The 16,800-nt window shown below is 42.3% G+C and overlaps 1 protein-coding gene across 5 annotated transcripts in view; it reads left to right on the top strand.

The window, feature by feature from the left end:
• The window catches only part of IL1RL2 (interleukin 1 receptor like 2), a 52,189-nt gene that overhangs the window by 28,581 nt on the left and 6,808 nt on the right, over nucleotides 1-16,800 (top strand). For all 5 annotated transcript variants that reach the window (XM_031655416.1, XM_021925133.2, XM_031655417.1 and 2 more), the window contains 4 exons: nucleotides 2,536-2,665; nucleotides 3,464-3,600; nucleotides 9,472-9,615; nucleotides 16,603-16,764. In XM_031655416.1, coding sequence (XP_031511276.1) covers nucleotides 2,536-2,665; nucleotides 3,464-3,600; nucleotides 9,472-9,615; nucleotides 16,603-16,764 — 573 coding nt within the window. The remainder of the gene's footprint in view (nucleotides 1-2,535; nucleotides 2,666-3,463; nucleotides 3,601-9,471; nucleotides 9,616-16,602; nucleotides 16,765-16,800) is intronic.

The raw sequence follows: 16,800 nt of genomic DNA, 5'->3' as shown, positions 1-16,800 counted from the left end.
TCTCTTCACTTTCTGTCTATATGTATCCTTACTGGACCTACTGTGAGTCTGTGAGTAAAGTGAGTCTCTTTTAGGCAGTACATAGTAGGTTCTTGTTTTTTCCTTTTAATCCAGTTTGCCACTATATGTCTTTGAATTAGAGAATTTAATCCATTTACATTCAAGGTTATTATTGATCAGTAAGAACATGACTCCTGACATTTTGTTAATTGTATTCTGGTTGTTTTCCAGATCCTTTGTTTCTTTCTTCCTCTCTTGTTTACTTTTGTGGTTTGGTGGTTTTCTGTAGTCCTAAGTTTTGATTCCTTTCTCTTTTTATTTATGTATCTGCTGCAATTTCTATCATTGTGGCTACCACAAGGCTAACATAAAGACTTTTATAGTTATAATAGACTATTTTAAGCTGATTACAATTTAACTTTGGTCACATAAAAATACTCGACTTTTATCCTCCTCCTAACAGTTTATACTTTTGTTGCCTTAATTCACATCATTATAAGTTGTGTGTTCTTTAATAACCAATTGTGTCTGTAGTTATTTTTGAGCATTTTGACCTTTAAACTTATTACTAGAGGCTTGAAAGATTTACATAGCACCATTACAGAATTGAGATATTCTGAATTCAATTTTGAATTTACCTCTACTAGTTAGTTTTCACATGTTTTTATGATGGTAATTATCACCCTTTCACTTTCAGTTGCAGTGTTTCCTTAGGGATTTCTTGTAAGGCTGATCTAGTAGCAATGAATTCCCTTAGATTTTGCTTGTCTGGAAGGGACTTTATTTTTCTTACATTTCTGAAGGATAGCTTTGCTGGGTATAGAATTCTTGGACAGCAGTTTTTATTTTCGTTCAGCACTGAATATATCATCCTTTGCTTATGAATTGGAAGAATTAATATGGTTCAAATGTCCATCCTACTGAATGCAACTTACAGATTCAGTGCAATCCCTATTAAAATACCAATGACGTTATTTTGACAGAAAGAGAAGGAATAGTCCTAAAATTCATATGGGACCACAAAGCACCCTGAATAGCCAAAGCAATCTTGAGGAAAAGACCAAAAGGCCCCAAACCAAAGACAAAGCTGGAGGTATCACACTATCTGACCTCAAAATATACTAAAAAGCTATAGTAATCAAAACAGCATGATATTAGTGTGAAAACAGACACATAGATCAATGGAACAGAATAGAGAGTCCAGAAATAAATCCACAAATCAACAGACAACTGATAGTTGACAAAAGTGCCAGGAACACACATTGAACAAGTAAGAGTCTCTTCAATAAGTGGTGATAGGAAAATTGGATATCCACATGTAGAAGAATGAAACTAGACACCTATCTTTTAACATATTCAAAACTCAACTTGAAATGGATTAAAAACTTAAATATAAGACCTGAAACTATGAAACTACCAGAAGAAAACATAAAGGAAGTGCTCATGACATTGGACTGGACAGGGATGTTTTGGATAAGACCTCAAAAGCATAGACAACGAGAGTAAAAATAGACAAATGGGATTACATCAAATCAAAAAGCTTCTGCACAATAAAACAAACAATCAACAGAGTGAAAACACAGTCTACAGAATGGGAGAAAATATTTGTAAACTATACATCTGACAAGGGGCTAATATCCAGAATATATAAGGAACTAAAACAGCTGAACAACAAACAAACAGAAAAACCCAAAAAACAGAACAACAAATAATTTGATTAAAAAATGGACAAAAGACATTGCTTCTGGGATTTGGACAATATCCTGTTTTCTTGATGAGGTGAAAGTGTTATAGATATTTGCTTTATGATAATTCATTAACTTTGCATTTCTATTCTATACTCTGGTATATGTGTGTTATAGTTCACACACATATATTTTTTAAAAATATCGTTTAGAATAAAGAACACTCCTTGAATGTTAGAATTTACTAGGCTCACGGGACAAAATCCACTGAGACTATAAATTGATGAAATTTGTGAATGTGTGTAGAGGCAAGATAAGGGAAAGAGACGGAAAGGGTGGGGGTTACATTTGTTGAAGTAGAAATATCACTGGATTTGATATTAGAAATCTGGAGTTCATTTCTCATTTCTTCCTCTAATTAATTTGGGCAAGTCACTCCATCTGTCTGAACTTCAGTTTTTGCATCCTTAACATGAGGGTAATCGCACCTCCCCTTTTCCTGCCTTGTAAGATTGTTTTGAAGATACAAAGAATGAAGGAGAAAATGCATAAAATACTTTGTGAACTGTCAAGTTCTTTGCTAGTGTTACCAGGAGTAGAAATAACATTGTGTACCTGATGATATTTGGTAATGTATATGTATCCCTTTACAATGGATGTCCTGGAAGGCCACTTGCCCCTCATGGTCTCTCTCCAGGGAAAGAAATAGATTAACATTAGCCTATAGGGGTATTTCTGGTAATCAGAAGGTATTTGAGGCTTGAGAGTAAGATGCACTCGCTATCCAGGTGTTAACAAATTTGAAAGTTTGTAGAATTTTCATTGAATATTGGTAATATTGATTTTTTAGGTACCACCCTGATAGTGGACTGTAATATAACAGACACGAAGGATAATACAAATCTACGATGCTGGAGAGTCAATAACACTTTGGTGGATGATTACTATAATGAATCCAAACGAATCAGAGAAGGGGTGGAGTAGGTATTTTGCTTTTTTGACTTCTGTAAAAGCTAGCAAGGATTTCTCCATCTAAGTGAATCTGGTGTCACTATTGCCTTCTCTTCTTGTTTTTGCCTCTCAGTGATTCATATTATCAATCCCACCTACCACATAGTTAGGGAGATATGGTAAAATACCAAGTATCCCTGAGAGCAGTAAGATCCATTTCTCTCAGCTACTACTTAAAATTAGTACCATCTCCATTCAGTTATATCATGATCCATAGGCCTTCAAAGCTTAACGCCCTGGGCATACTAGGGAAACACTGGAAGTGACACAAATGTGTATACTGCAACAGTAGAAGGAAGAAATAGTAGTACAGTTCTTTACTATACTAAACAAGCACCAACAAGGACTCTGAGGGAAGACAGTGCATAATCATTAGCTAATTAAATGGGTATAAACTCAAGTTATGGTGGTATAAATGGAGTGGTGTAAATAAAACTAATGAAGTCAGAGGGCAGGAGAGCTTGCGTTGGGCCTTGCAGGGTGGACAAGTTAGGATACGTGGAAAGGAATAGGGGAAGGGCCTTTGGGGCTGAGAATGGTGTCTGTAGCTTACAGAACCATACTTCCTTGTCACCATGCAGAAGAAAATGCAAATTTGGAAATACACAATCTACATACCTCACTGGGCCAGTCAGCAAAGTATTCTTAGGATAACATGATGGTCCAAAGTGTTCTCCAAGAAAACACTTAATCTCCAGAAAACAGACTATAAAATATGTTAGGTAAATACGACTCATGTATTAATGACTGGCTCTTTTCTTTTGTAGAACCCATGCCTCTTTTCGGGAGCATAATTTGTACACAGTAAACATCACCTTCTTGGAAGTGAAAATGGAAGATTATGGCCTTCCTTTCATGTGCCACGCTGGAGTGTCCGCAGCATACATTATGTTACAGCTCCCAGGTAATACTCCAGTGGGTTACACACTGTTCAGAGTGTTCAAAACGATGACCAGGAAACACATCTGAAGGAGGAGTGACTCTAAATGCTCAGAGTGAGGCATGAGGATGGTATTAAAGGGACAAACTCAGTATGAAATCTAGGGAAAAGTTCATGCAACTGCTCATAATGTTGTTGGAATGAGGCTGTGATTTTATTGCAGTATATTTTGAAAGTGCCGTATTTTCAATACATCAAGATTTATACATCAAAACAGAAAGAAAACAAAAGCCTTTCTTTATTAAGTGTGATTGCCAAATGTTTATAATTTGATATAAAGCCAAAATGCCTATGTATATTTTTACTATGTAACTTTGTAAAATTATCTGTAGAGGCTGAATTCTGGTATTTAAGCAGGAGGGCTTCCAACTCAATGTGCGTATACAAATTGCCCTCTGAGCACCGTACAGAACTAATTGATTATCCACTGGAAGTTTTAAAGCCAGTGTACAGATAGTGGAGGGTGAAGCCAGAATCTTGAGAACAACTTTAAATTCGTAACATATCAGAAGTGTATGAAATACCTTGCAAAATTCTGTGTGGTTTATCAAGACAGTGGTTCTTCTTGATTCTATTAATATCATTAGTGTATGTGTGTGTGTGTGTGTGTGTGCACGCGCATGCGTTTGTGTGTTTGTGGCTAGCTACATGCAAGAAAGAGGACTTGAATTTGCTGGTGTCCTTCAATGATCAGTTAAACCTATGCTTGCATACATCACACTGAAGCCCCACCTAACAAAAAACACCTAACAGAAAACACAGTGTTTGCTGTATGGAGTTGGCAATTGTGCCTTTGCCCCTGCCAAGATCCTGGCCTCCTAAGTGCCCGTGACCTCTCTTAGAATTGTGATGAATAGAGATCTGTGCACAGCAGCTTGCAGCTCTGGGTGCGCACGTTCTCTGCCTCACTTCTGTGTCCTGAAGGCCAGTGTCGTTCTGGCCTCAGCTGCCTTAACTGAATGAACACAGCACCCTCTCCTCACCCTCATGGCATGGGGAGTCCTTCTTGCGTTGCGTCATGTGGAAGGACCCTTGGGCTCATCTGTCACCACTGCCTATTTTTTCTCTTCTTACTGACTTTTCCTTGTCATAAAACATCCTTTTCCATCACTTTCCCCCAGTCAGTCTTACATTTGCCATCTCTCTCTCTCTGGTACCTCGATGAGGTTCATCATCTGTGCTGCTCTTCTTTCTGTGTCCTCATCCCTGAAATCTTTTTCCCCTTTATGGCATCAACTGTCATTCCTGGGCAGGTGCAAACATGTTCCATATATCCAGCTGTATACTGTTTTCCCCCGTGACAGCTCTGCATTTCCAACTGCATAAGGGACTGCAGATACACTGGCTGATGTCAGAAAGCATGTTTAAACTGGCTGATGTCAGAAAGCATCTTTAAACTCTCCAACCTCCTGGTTCTGTTTTTCTTACGTTTATAAATGGAACCCCTGTATCTTCCACGTTGTTCAGGCTCAAAATCTGGGGTCATTTTGATGTTTTCCCTTAGCCTCCCTCATGCCAGCACCCAATGACTTGCCAAGTTCTGTGGATTCTTACCCTCCTGCCCATTCCCACTAACAAGCTGGATGGTAGGGTGAGTCCTGCCCTGGACTTAAAGGTCAGGTTTTCAGGCTCAGATCCTATCTTGTTCACTTGGGAGCTCTGTGAGGACAGCACTGTCACTCAACCTCTCTGTGCCCGCATCTCCTCATCTGGGAAATGAGGAGGATAGCGACTTCCTTCCACGGCTGTTGTAAGAATCAGCTGGCATTTTCTTTTATACTTTTTTATTGTGGAATATAACGTATATATTATACATGCTATAACACATGCACATATATGGTAAAGGAACACAGAATATCTGCATCACATAACAAGTATAGCAAATACTCATGAAACTACCACCTGGATTAAGAAAAATGCATTGCCTGAAAAACCCCTGGATGTTCTTCTTGATCCTTCCCTCTTGATAATCATCCTCCCAACTTTTAGGAAAGTCATTTCTTTGATTTTCTATCTATGCTGACAGTCCTAATAATACAATTTATTTTTGCCTAGTTTTGAGTTTTATATTAAGAGAGTTATATAGTATGTTTTATTTTCTTAGGTGTGGGGGGCTTATCAGCGTATCGCTGATATAGCATGTAGCATAGTTCATTAATTGACATTGCCATATCCTAGTCCATTGAATAACGAGGTCACAATTTATCCACTGGGCTATAAGTATGTGGTTGGCATTGTTTTGAGTTTGGAGCTATTAACAAATGATACTGCTATGGAAATTCCTGTTTGTGTGTCTGTGTACCCATGTAGAGGCATCCCTCCAGGATATATGATGAAGAGCAGCTTTGCCAGGTGAGAGTCTGTCGTTAACATTTCCATAGAATGCCACACTTTTTTACAATGTGATTCACTGATATTTACTGCCAGGCGATGAAATGGAAACTCCTGGCTTGGCATTCAGGGCCTCCCTGATCTACTTGTTCCCACTCATTTCCCAGTTGTCACCTTCATCTACCCCACAGAACAGAGAGCCAGATCACAGACAAAGGTGGGTCTTTTGTGAGCTCATATTGTGATGAAGGAGGTGACTTTGAGACAAGTGCAGAAATGTGTGGTAGGTCAGTGAGGACAGGTTGAAAACCTGTTTTCACTGAAGCGGAGCCTGCTGGCGTTTCCTCCCTCTGACTCTCCATTAGCTTACAGCAGAGATGCAGCCTGGCTTAGGTCAGAGAGAGAGAGACTCAGGGTCCACCCCGGAGAACAGAGGTGAAGCTGTTGTAAGAAGTCTTGGAGAGTCCACGACACCTGAAGTGGTTACAACTTAAATCTGTCCCAACCTAGAAGTTTGAGTTCTTTATTGGATAATATAGACTGAAGTTGGCCAATAGTGATTTCCACGCCAATACTGACTTGTTGGACTATTTGAAAGCACTGTGTTCTGAAGGATTCTGAGGCCAAGTCCAAGCTCAGAGGAGCTAATGCTGTAACCAGTTAACACTTGTCAAGCTTGTGGAGGGATGGAGTCCTTTACCTCCTTTGTTTTAAGCTCTTGCTTCTTAAATCCCTTAGTTCCTGGCAATGCTCATTTTATCTCAAATGTAGAGTATTTTGGTTCTATTGACTTAGTTTTGTTTGTCCTGAGTTCCTGGAACTTCACCCTCTTAAATGTAAACCTCTTGTTGGTTTACTTGGGGACAGAGCTAAGGTTATAGCTTCTCCATTTGACTTCCTTGTGTTTGTTGAAGACACCTCCGGATTTGAATCTTATCTGGTTTTTCTGAAGCAGGGTCTCTAGAAAGTTGTTTAAATTGAGTGTGCTCTTCCGTGAATTCGCTTGTTACTTATGCTCACCCACCATCTCAGTAGAAGGCTGGTAGTAGTCAAATGACTCAGATGGTGAATACCACCATTAACCTTTACCATGACATCTAGTACATCAAGAGTGGACTCCCCATTTATTTCTATTTCGAAGCCCCGAGTCCTTCTGAATGTATTCATTAATGACCTGTTTCCAATTTCATTCTCTTTTAGCTCGTTTATAGAGCAGAGGGCATCAATACTCCTGAAGGCAGTGAGTGAAAAGCCCGAGAATTTTAGAGCATCACTCCTGTCTATGTGCCAGAGGCTTTCTGAGCCTCATTAGTACTGTGGGCACGGTCTTCTTATTAGGACAGTTAACAACACCAAGATCTCTGAAACAGACACTAAATATTCCCAGACACAAGTCATCCCAAAGAGAGAGGTGGCAATATTGCCCCTAGAAGGAATTCTAATGAGAGCTGGGAAAGGGCAAAGAGGGGTAGAAGATGGGGAAGCAGGAAGGATCTGTCTCATGATTGAAGTGAGAGGTTCTCGCAAGTGTCCAGGATTAGCTCGGGCACCGGTGTGTAGTGCCGTGCGTCTATTCTGGCTGCACTGGGACTTAATGAATTCATTTTGTTTTGGCACAAATTTGTTCTTAGTTATTGTGCCATGTATTTAAAGATGTGCAATAGTAAATGGGAAATCTTGGGCCTCAAGATGTTTACGACATGGTGTGGCCTAAGGCAGGTGGCAATAAGCTCTTTAATGTGTATTTTATAGTCACTGTGGAAAACATAGTGGTTCCTCAAAAAACTAACAATACAACTACCATATGATCCAGCAATCCCACTGCTGGTTATATACCCCAAAGAAAGGGCATTAACATGTTAAAGAGATATGTGCACTCCCGTGTTTATTGCAGCACTGTTTACAATAGCCAAGATGTAGAATCAACCTAAGTGTCCATCAATGGATGAATGGATAAAGAAATTCTGTCACAGATGCACAATGGAATATTATTCAGCCATAAAAGAGAATGAAATTCTGTTATTTACAGCAAAGTGGATGGAACTGGAGGCCATTATGTTAAGTAAAATAAACCAGGCACAGAAAGACACATATTGCATATTTTTACTAATATGTGAGAACTAAAAAAATTAATCTCATGAAGGTAGAGAGAAGAATGGCGGTTACCAGAGGCTGGGAAGAGTAGTGGTGAAGGGGGAATAAAGAGAGGTTGGTGAATGGGTAAAAAAAAAAATACATTTTGATAGTAGGAATGAGATCTAGTGTTTGGTAGCACAACAAAATGACTATAGATAACAAGAATTTATTGTATAATTCAGTATAACTAGAGGAATGGATTTGGAATATTCCCAGCACAAAGAAATGATGAATGTTTGAGGAGATGGTTATCCCAATTACCCTGATTTGGTCATTACACATTGTATGCTTGTGTCAAAATATTACACATACCCTATAAATATGTGCAACTATTATGTACCTATAAACTTTTTTAAAAATTAAAGTGCTCTAGGGGCTCAGTAAAAAAGAACCTCCCTCTTCCTCCCCTCCTCTGCCCACCCCACCATCCGGTGAGGACTGGAGGATGAGGAAGGGGCTGAAGAAGGAAGTGGTGTGTGAGGTGGGTTTTAAGAATGGGGAGGACTTTTCTTCCTGTCTCCCTCTTCCCCTTTTCTAATTCTTTCCTTCCCAGAGGGTCTTCTTTGGTGGTATGGGTTTGGGCTGCGGTGAGACAGAAGTCATGCTGTTGCTTTTCTTGGATGTGTAGGAGCATGTTTTCGGGGACTTGAGGTTCCAGAGGAGCTGGTTCTGCTCCTTGGCCATCTCCTGCCCACCACTTAGGCTCATAATTGCTCTGCAATGGACGCATGAAGCAGGGTAGGGTGTAAACATTCTTTCTGAGACTGTGTCTCTCGCACAGGCACCCAGCCTGGAAATCGATGGCACAGAGAGGATGAGGTAGAGGTTTGGCTCTTGGCCTGTCTTGTGGAGCCAGCCACGCAGGTTCCAGAGGGGACAACTGTTGTCTCTTTGAGGATGATGGGTGTCCGTCCAGCTGTTCAACTTTGAATGGCTGGGAAAGCAGTTACAATAGGATTGTAATCAAGAACGGGCAGCAGAACCAGCTGGAGAAGGTGCCCCATGAACATACTCAGGCGCCACCTCTGGACAGTCTCAGCAGAACCTGGACATGGGTGTTTTGAAAGCAGTCTTCGTGCAGTTGGGTCCATCCTGCGTCTACCACTGGAAACTAGGGCTCTGCAGACTTTTACTCTCATAGGTTCCCAGGAGCTGAGTTGTTTCCTAACAATCATGGTCCAGATCAGATTATTCTGCTCCCACACCACTCTTTTGACTTTAAAGAAATGTTTAAACAGTGCCCTCACTGACGTCCAGAACCTTTCCATTTGGCATTCATAGTGTAATCTGTATTAGTAAAGTATATAATGGACTCTTTGTATCATTATTATAATTATAATTATTTTATTTTTTTGCTGTCATTTGTAGCACCAGATTTTCGAGCTTACTTGATAGGAGGGCTTATCGCCTTTTTGGCTGTGGCTGTGTCTGTTGTGTACATATACAACATTTTTAAGATCGACATTGTTCTTTGGTATCGAAGTACCTTCCAATCTACAGAGACCCTAGAAGGTAAGTGTGTGTAATCCCTGAAAAATGCCTCAAAATTGGCATCCTCTTATACGTATACAACGATTTCAAATATACTTTGTCATATTTTACTGTGTTGCTGGCAAATTTCTGGTGAAGGAATCTCCTTGGAACTGCCTATGCTTTAGAGAAATGATTTGTCCCTAATCACCAGCATCATTCGGTCAGATAAGGTTTGCAGGCTTGTAGTGATTGAGGAAATATTTGCTAAGCTGCGGGAGGAGACCATCTTCTGAGTCCCGCTGCAACCATGCTACAAAGGTTTCCACGTCCATCCTCTGCCTGCTGCAGGAAAGTTTCTCCAAGGGCAAAGTGCTCTCAATCCATGACGTGTACTCAGCAGAGTGGGTGAGCACACGTTGCAGAATAGGTGTCATGGAGAGGGATGAGCTGCCTGCAGTTGGAGCTCTCTCTAGGCCCCGTACTTGGTGCCTGAAGGGATTTAAGTCTTCAACTCTCAGATACGGAGAGAGATCGAACCAAGTTTGAATGTAACTTCTCCACTTACTCCCTATGTAAACTTGGATTTTCAACTTTCTTCTATTTCTCAGCTATAGAAAGGAATGGAGGAAGGAAGGAAGGAGACAGGGAGGGAGGGAGGAAAGAGAGAGAAGGAGGAAGGAAAGGAGAGAGAGAGGGAGGGAGGGAAAACGGAAGGAAGAAGGGAGGTTCATAGAAAAGAAACTAAAGAAAGCAGGGGAGAGAGAGAGAGGAGGAGGGAGGGAGGGAAATAAGAAGGAGGAAGAAAAAAGAAAGAAACAAAGAAAGGGAAAGTGATTACATCCTGCTTTTTGACAGTGGGGATAGCTGAGCTGAAGCACACGGAAGCATTCAGCAGGGGCCTGGGGCACAGGGCGGCCTCTGTTGCTTGTCTGGAGGTCAAGATAAATCCCCAACACCACGGCTGTGGGTTTTGGTCTGTGGGCCTATGTCCTGCCAGTGCTGTTTGGTACAGAAACGCCTCAGTGTGATCCTGACTCTCTCAGAGCCTGGCATTTCCCACTGTAGTGCTTGTGACTCTTTACGCTACTTTTTTTTTGTTTTGTCCCAGAACAGATACAATCTATTAAGTCCTTGAAAAAGTAATAAATCTGCTCCAGTGTCCCCTAATTAGATGAAAAAATTAATATAAGCCCAAAGAAGCCGGTGCAGCTGACCTGTGTGGAGATGCACGAATTTATACCTTTGAAGTCCAGAGGCCTGAGTGACAAGAGCAGGAAAGGGAGGGAAACTGGGTGTCCGAGAATGTTGTATGGGCAGCTAAAACATAGAAGAGGTCACTGCCATCAAGCACCTGCTCTGCACACAAAATACACAGTGCAGTTGTCCACATGTCTGATAAAACATAGGTGTCCTAACTTAGATTTTTTCCAAATTAAATTTCAGCATTCAAAATTAGCAACCCCGAGCAATGGAGAAAGCAATAAACTCCTTTTAATGACACAAGTCATCTGGACCTTAAGTGTCCAGTGCAACCTGAAGTACTCCTAGCACTGTGGATAGTCCGACTGGGCATGGCGGGGTTTGGCTCTGGCATCTGGTTTTGGGTCTGGCATCTGCAGAGGCTGCCCTGTCTAAGCACACCCATGACTGCTCTCCTGCTTGCATCTTTGAGAAGACGACAGTTCAGTCCCCCACCACTTACTGTTTTCTGACACAGATGTGAGTGCTTCAGCTGCTCTCTACTTTTTGACTCACAGAAGCCTGCGTCACTTGACGTATTCTTCCTGGCAGCTCAGGCCCTGTGGCGTGTCTCTCTCGCTGTCTCTCTCTCTCTCTCTCTCTCTCTCAGTGACTCTCTCACTGACTCCCTCACTGAGTCATTGCGACTCCCAGGAGCGTGATTACAGCTGTGACTTATGAGTGTTGTGTAGAGTGTGTGGGGAAGCGGCTCGTGAGGTCGAGTTTAGCAGGAAGAGAAAACAGGAACAGTGACTCACACCGAGTAGCGGGGGCTGGGCAGATGGCAGAGTTAGGCAGCCCTACCCTCTGCCGAGACTGGGACGCAGCCCAGATTTTCCACCAGTGGGCAGAGGATTTGGCAATGGAGGCCCACAGGCCGCCAGGGGTCCTTTTTTATCTTTATTTTTATTTTGCTTAATTCAGAAAACTATGTGTGCATTTTGTCATGAAATTCTCTACAGTTCCATCTACGAGAGCTGCCTGTAGTATCTCTGTGTGTTGGCTTTAAGCTACTGATGACATTCTGAGATGAGTCCCAGATCCTGTTTATGTCCTTGTTCCCCTTGAGGATATTTTCTGAGTTCAATCAGGAAACGCCAATTAATGGATGAAAATGAGGAAGAGAGAAATAATGTCCTTCGTAGGATAAGTCATTTACCCTGACTGGGTTAGCTAAGCTGTATCGCTTAATTAATAATTAGGTGTGCATGACTCACCGTTTTAGGAGAAGCCATTGACAGCCCTGGCTGAAGTCAGCAAGTTCTGTATCTTCTCCAGCAAGCCACTGGAGCTTTAAAAATTCTCCTGGCGGGGCTGCGTGTGTGTACGAGGACGGAAGGGTCTGTGTACAGATCTCTTAGATTTGAAAATACCTCGCCTTTCTCCAGATAGGTCTTTGGAGAATGTGCATGTAGGATAGAATGGTTAAAACGAAGACAAGGCAAACAGTTGGAGTGATCAAAGGGAAACCAAGGAGATGAGGAAAACCAGTCGCGGTAGAGTTAATGATACCTTTGACAATTATTAAAGGTGAATTTGCTTTTCAAGCCAAAGTAAAGGCAGCGACAAGATCCATTGTGTGCTGTTCACAACAACCTTTCCAATTTTCATGAGAGAACATGGCTTTTTCTGAGACTAATTTCCAAAGGCAGATTTTTTTTTTTTTTTTTTCCAACAGAGAGTCCTCATTTCAAAAGGGCGTGGTATAGGGAAGCTTGACTGCAACAACTTTCCCATGTCATAGCATGTTTTGTGTGACTTTTCTTCTAGTGTTTTCTATGCGTATTGGAGCTAAACCCACCAAACATCCTGCGGTTCAGTAAAAGCATTTGGATGGAGGCCAGATTGAATCTGAGTTTTCCACTGTTGTGGTTTGATCTGGCCTAAAATTTAGCAATATCATATTAAGAGAAGGTAGGGAATTGAACAATCTTTAGGCAATATTTCATAAGTATTAATTTATGTGAATGAGCTTTTATATGTTTTTTGCCAAGAGCCAAGAAGGACGTAACGATTTTAAGGGAGTGGAAAGAGACTCTGCGTCTTTGCGAAGGTGTGGCAAAGTTCTGGAAGAACACGTGGGACTGGAAATATTGCTGGGGCTACTTTTGGAAAACTCAGACTGACACAGCTGCACAGGACTAATCAGGGATAAGTTTTGTGAAATTTCCTGCTCCCGTTTCTCATTTTAGTCACAGCAAAAGGAACGGCGGACCTGGGTTTACATCAAGGCTACGCACTCACCAGCTGGGAGACTTTGGAGAGAGCGTGCCATCTTGCTGGTCTCAGCTTCCTTACTCATAATTGGAGAGAAGAACCACGTCCCACACGGTTGGTCATGAGAAGCGCATCCAGGAAGTGTTGAGGTGCTGTTGCCTGGCAAGGCGCTTCAAAACCAGTGGCCTGATGCAAAAAGCAAAAGACTACAACTTGATCTTTTGCTCTTAATATATTGGTCAGTAAATTATGAATTAGTCATTTGAAAGTGATGAAAACTCACTACATTTTGAGAACATCAGCAAGTTCTATTTCTACTCAAAAGCTTAGACAGAAAGAAAAAAAAAGATGACCAAAAAATTGGGCACATTCGTACATTTTGAATTTTTAAAAGGTGTGAGACTTTCTTGCTACTCAAATGTCTTCTGATCCTGAAGTTGCAGAGCATCAAGTACCTATATCTTCAGACACCTCATTTAGAAACAGGGAACAGGGAACATTGGCAAAAGACAGAATACACTTAGCACACATTGTTGTTTTTTTTTGTTTTTGTTTTGTTTTGTTTTATCAGAAACAGTAGGAAAAAAAGAGAAACAGATTGAGAGAAGCGAGATACTAGTGGCAGGGTCTGGGACAAGTGGCAATAAGCCTGCATGTCTGCTGTAGTTTAGAACAGACCAGGAAATACTGTATTCTGTGGTGAACCGAGCATCAACTCAGCCAGCCCTTCATCAGAAACCAAAGGATAAATATGATCACATTTTTAAATGGGAAAATTTAATTCCTTCTCCAAAAGTTCAGAAACATAAGAACCCTATGAAGTGTTTCTTTTTCCATTTTTTATCTACAGAAAAAAAAAAAAATCCTCTGGCTTTGGAAAGTCAAATGTGTGCTATGAAATTTTACACAGAAAAGTATCCACTTATGTGAGCGGTGGTCTCGATCAGTGACCTTCAAGATTCCACAAGGAGTTTCAGCTTTGTTGGGTTTTTGCCAATTCAAGACACAAATCAGTTATCCCTTTTGTACCTGCCCTGTGATCCCACCTTAAAAAGCTGAATCTGACCTCAGCTTTGTCCCCAACATAGATAGAAGCTCTTTGAGGCTCTGTAAAATCAAGCTTCATTTGGACATTCGGTGAGCACTGATGAAGGCCTCCTCTGTACCCAGTCCTGCTCCACAGGCTGAGGGCAGGGCAGGGCAGGGAGCCAACAAAGTCTCCACTCTCATACAGCTTCCTTTCATGATGGGGTGGGAGGCAGAGAAGGAGTGTGTACATGTGTGTGTGCATGCATGTGTATGACTATATGTGCACACACGGGTGTGCATGCGTGTGCATGCACGCGTGTGTGTGTTACCATTCTCCGTAAGAGATGGTCGAGCATGGTGAGCAGAGACCCAAAGGTCAGCAGTGGTTGGTGTGAGAACTGATGGAATGAGAAATGGTGATATGCAAACTGTCAAGATCTGTGCACGTTTTCATTACTATTATTTGGACGAAAACTAGAAGACTACAAGGTTTTCCTTTCCCTTGTTAATCTTAAAATCACCTGTTTCTGCAAGTCTGCTCATCCAGTAAGCTCCCATGAAAAGGGAATAGAGAAGGACGCCACTCCTCTCTACTACCTTCTAGGTTGTCTGAGTTTCTCAACAGCCCAAAGCTCGAAATCGCATTTTCCCACGAGACGCCCACACTTACCTCTTCTTCCACTCAAGCCCTCTGGCCCTGCTGAAGTTCCTTATTGATTTACATGATTCCTGAGTAGGAAATGATTCCTCCTTCCATGCCCTTCTGAAGCTGCTCCCTTGCAAGCCTGTTTACCATCCACTCTTAGACCCTCCCTTTTTTTCCTCTAAACTCTCCCACCCTTTAAAATCCAGGAGCTCCAGCCTGGCCAACATGGTGAAACCCCGTCTCTATCAAAAGTACAAAAATTAGCCGGGCATGGTGGCGGGTGCCTATAATCCCAGCTACTCAGGAGGCTGAGGCAGGAGAATCACTTGAACCTGGGAGGCGGAGGTTGCAGTGAGCCGAGATGGCGCCACTGCACTCCAGCCTGGTAGATATGAGCGAGACTCCATCTAAAAATAATAATAACAAAAAAAATTTAAAAATCCAGGAGCTGTCCCATGTTCATTGTGAATTTTTTTTTTTTTTCCAAGGACTCCAGACCATGGAGATTTTTGTTTCTTGCTGTCTTTTCTGTTCGTTTAGCTCTCGTCGCCGTGTTGTGTCTTGTGTTGTTTCATTTCTGTGCATGTGAATGGTCTGCCCAGTGAGGTCTGTGTCTTGCTTATCTCTGCACTGGCCAATGCAGAGGCTGCTTTTGAGGCCGCTCAATAAATACTGATGACGATGATGACGATGACATGCGCCATTGTGTTTGACTTCTCTCAGCGGCACTGCAGATTACTAGAGTCTGCGTAATTGCTTGTTCTCTCGTTTCACAGATGTGAGTCTGTGGGCTTGTAGTGATGGAATTCTTAGACTGGTGGGTCTGAATCAGGAGGGAGTCATCCAGTTTGGCCTGGTGCAGTTAGGGCAGTGCTCCGTCACACAGAACACGCTGAGGGTAACATGGGTAAATGGGTAGTTTCCTGCTTTTTTGTTTGTTTATTTTAGAGATCCTTTTCTTGTTTGTTTTAGAGATATGGTCTTATTCTGTCCACCAGCTGCAGTGCAGTGGCATGATCATAGCTCATTGCATCCTTGAACTCCTTTTTTTTTTTTTTTTTTTTTTTTTCCGAGACAGAGTTTTGCTCTTGTCCCCTAGGCTGGAGTGCAGTGGTGTGATCTCGGCTCACTGCAACCTCCGCCTCCCAGGTTCACGCAATTCTCCTGCCTCAGACTCCTGAGTAGCTGGGATTACAGGTGTCCACCACCATGTCTGGCTAACTTTTTGTATTTTTAGTAGAGACAGGGTTTCACCATGTTGGCCAGGCGGGTCTTGAACTCCTGACCTCAGGTGATCCACCCGCTTTGGCCTCCCAAAATGCTGGGATTACAGGCATGAGCCACCATGCCTGGCCACAACCTTGAACTCCTAAACTCGCATTTCAGTGTCCTGAGTAGCTGAGATTTCAGGCATGAGCCATCATGCCTGGCTAACTTTTTAACAATTATTTTCTTTGGAGAGTCTTGTTACATTGCCGAGGGTAGTCTTGAATTCCTGGCCTCAAGCTATCCTGCTTCAGCCCATTTATTACAGCCATGCGCTACTGCGCCGGACGAGTCCCCTGCCTTTAATTCTCATTTCTGGCCGCATCACAGGGAGTGGTGGACTTAGAATCAAAAGACGTGGGGTAAGGTTAGGGATTGCAGATGTGATGCAGCCTACCCAGTCTCAGCTTCACTCTTGTGCGTTGGGGATAAGACCACCTCCCTCAGGCGTCCATTTGTGAGAGGAGATGATGTCGCTTGGCAGCCCCTGGCACCGTCAGCCAGCTGGGCACTCGGAAGTCATGGATCCCAGGCCAAAGGACACCATGGTAGCCGCTCAGGCTTCCGGTTTGTTAACATGAGAGAATTCGGTAGCAACAATTCCACGAGCGTGTCCATTTCCTTTTCAGACGGGAAGCTGTATGACGCCTACGTCTTATACCCCAAGCCCCGCAGGGAAAGCCAGAGGCATGCCGTGGATACCCTGGTGTTGAAGATCCTGCCCGAGGTGCTGGAGAGGCAATGTGGATATAAGTTGTTTATATTCGGCAGAGATGAATTCCCTGGACAAGGTGTGTTTTAAGTGAGGTATAAAAATAACAAATAAA

The sequence above is a fragment of the Papio anubis genome, chromosome 14, assembly GCF_008728515.1.
Source record: "Papio anubis isolate 15944 chromosome 14, Panubis1.0, whole genome shotgun sequence".
Taxonomy (NCBI): Eukaryota; Metazoa; Chordata; class Mammalia; order Primates; family Cercopithecidae; genus Papio; species Papio anubis.
Note: the sequence above shows the minus strand (reverse complement) of the source record. Positions and strands in the feature narration are given on the sequence as shown.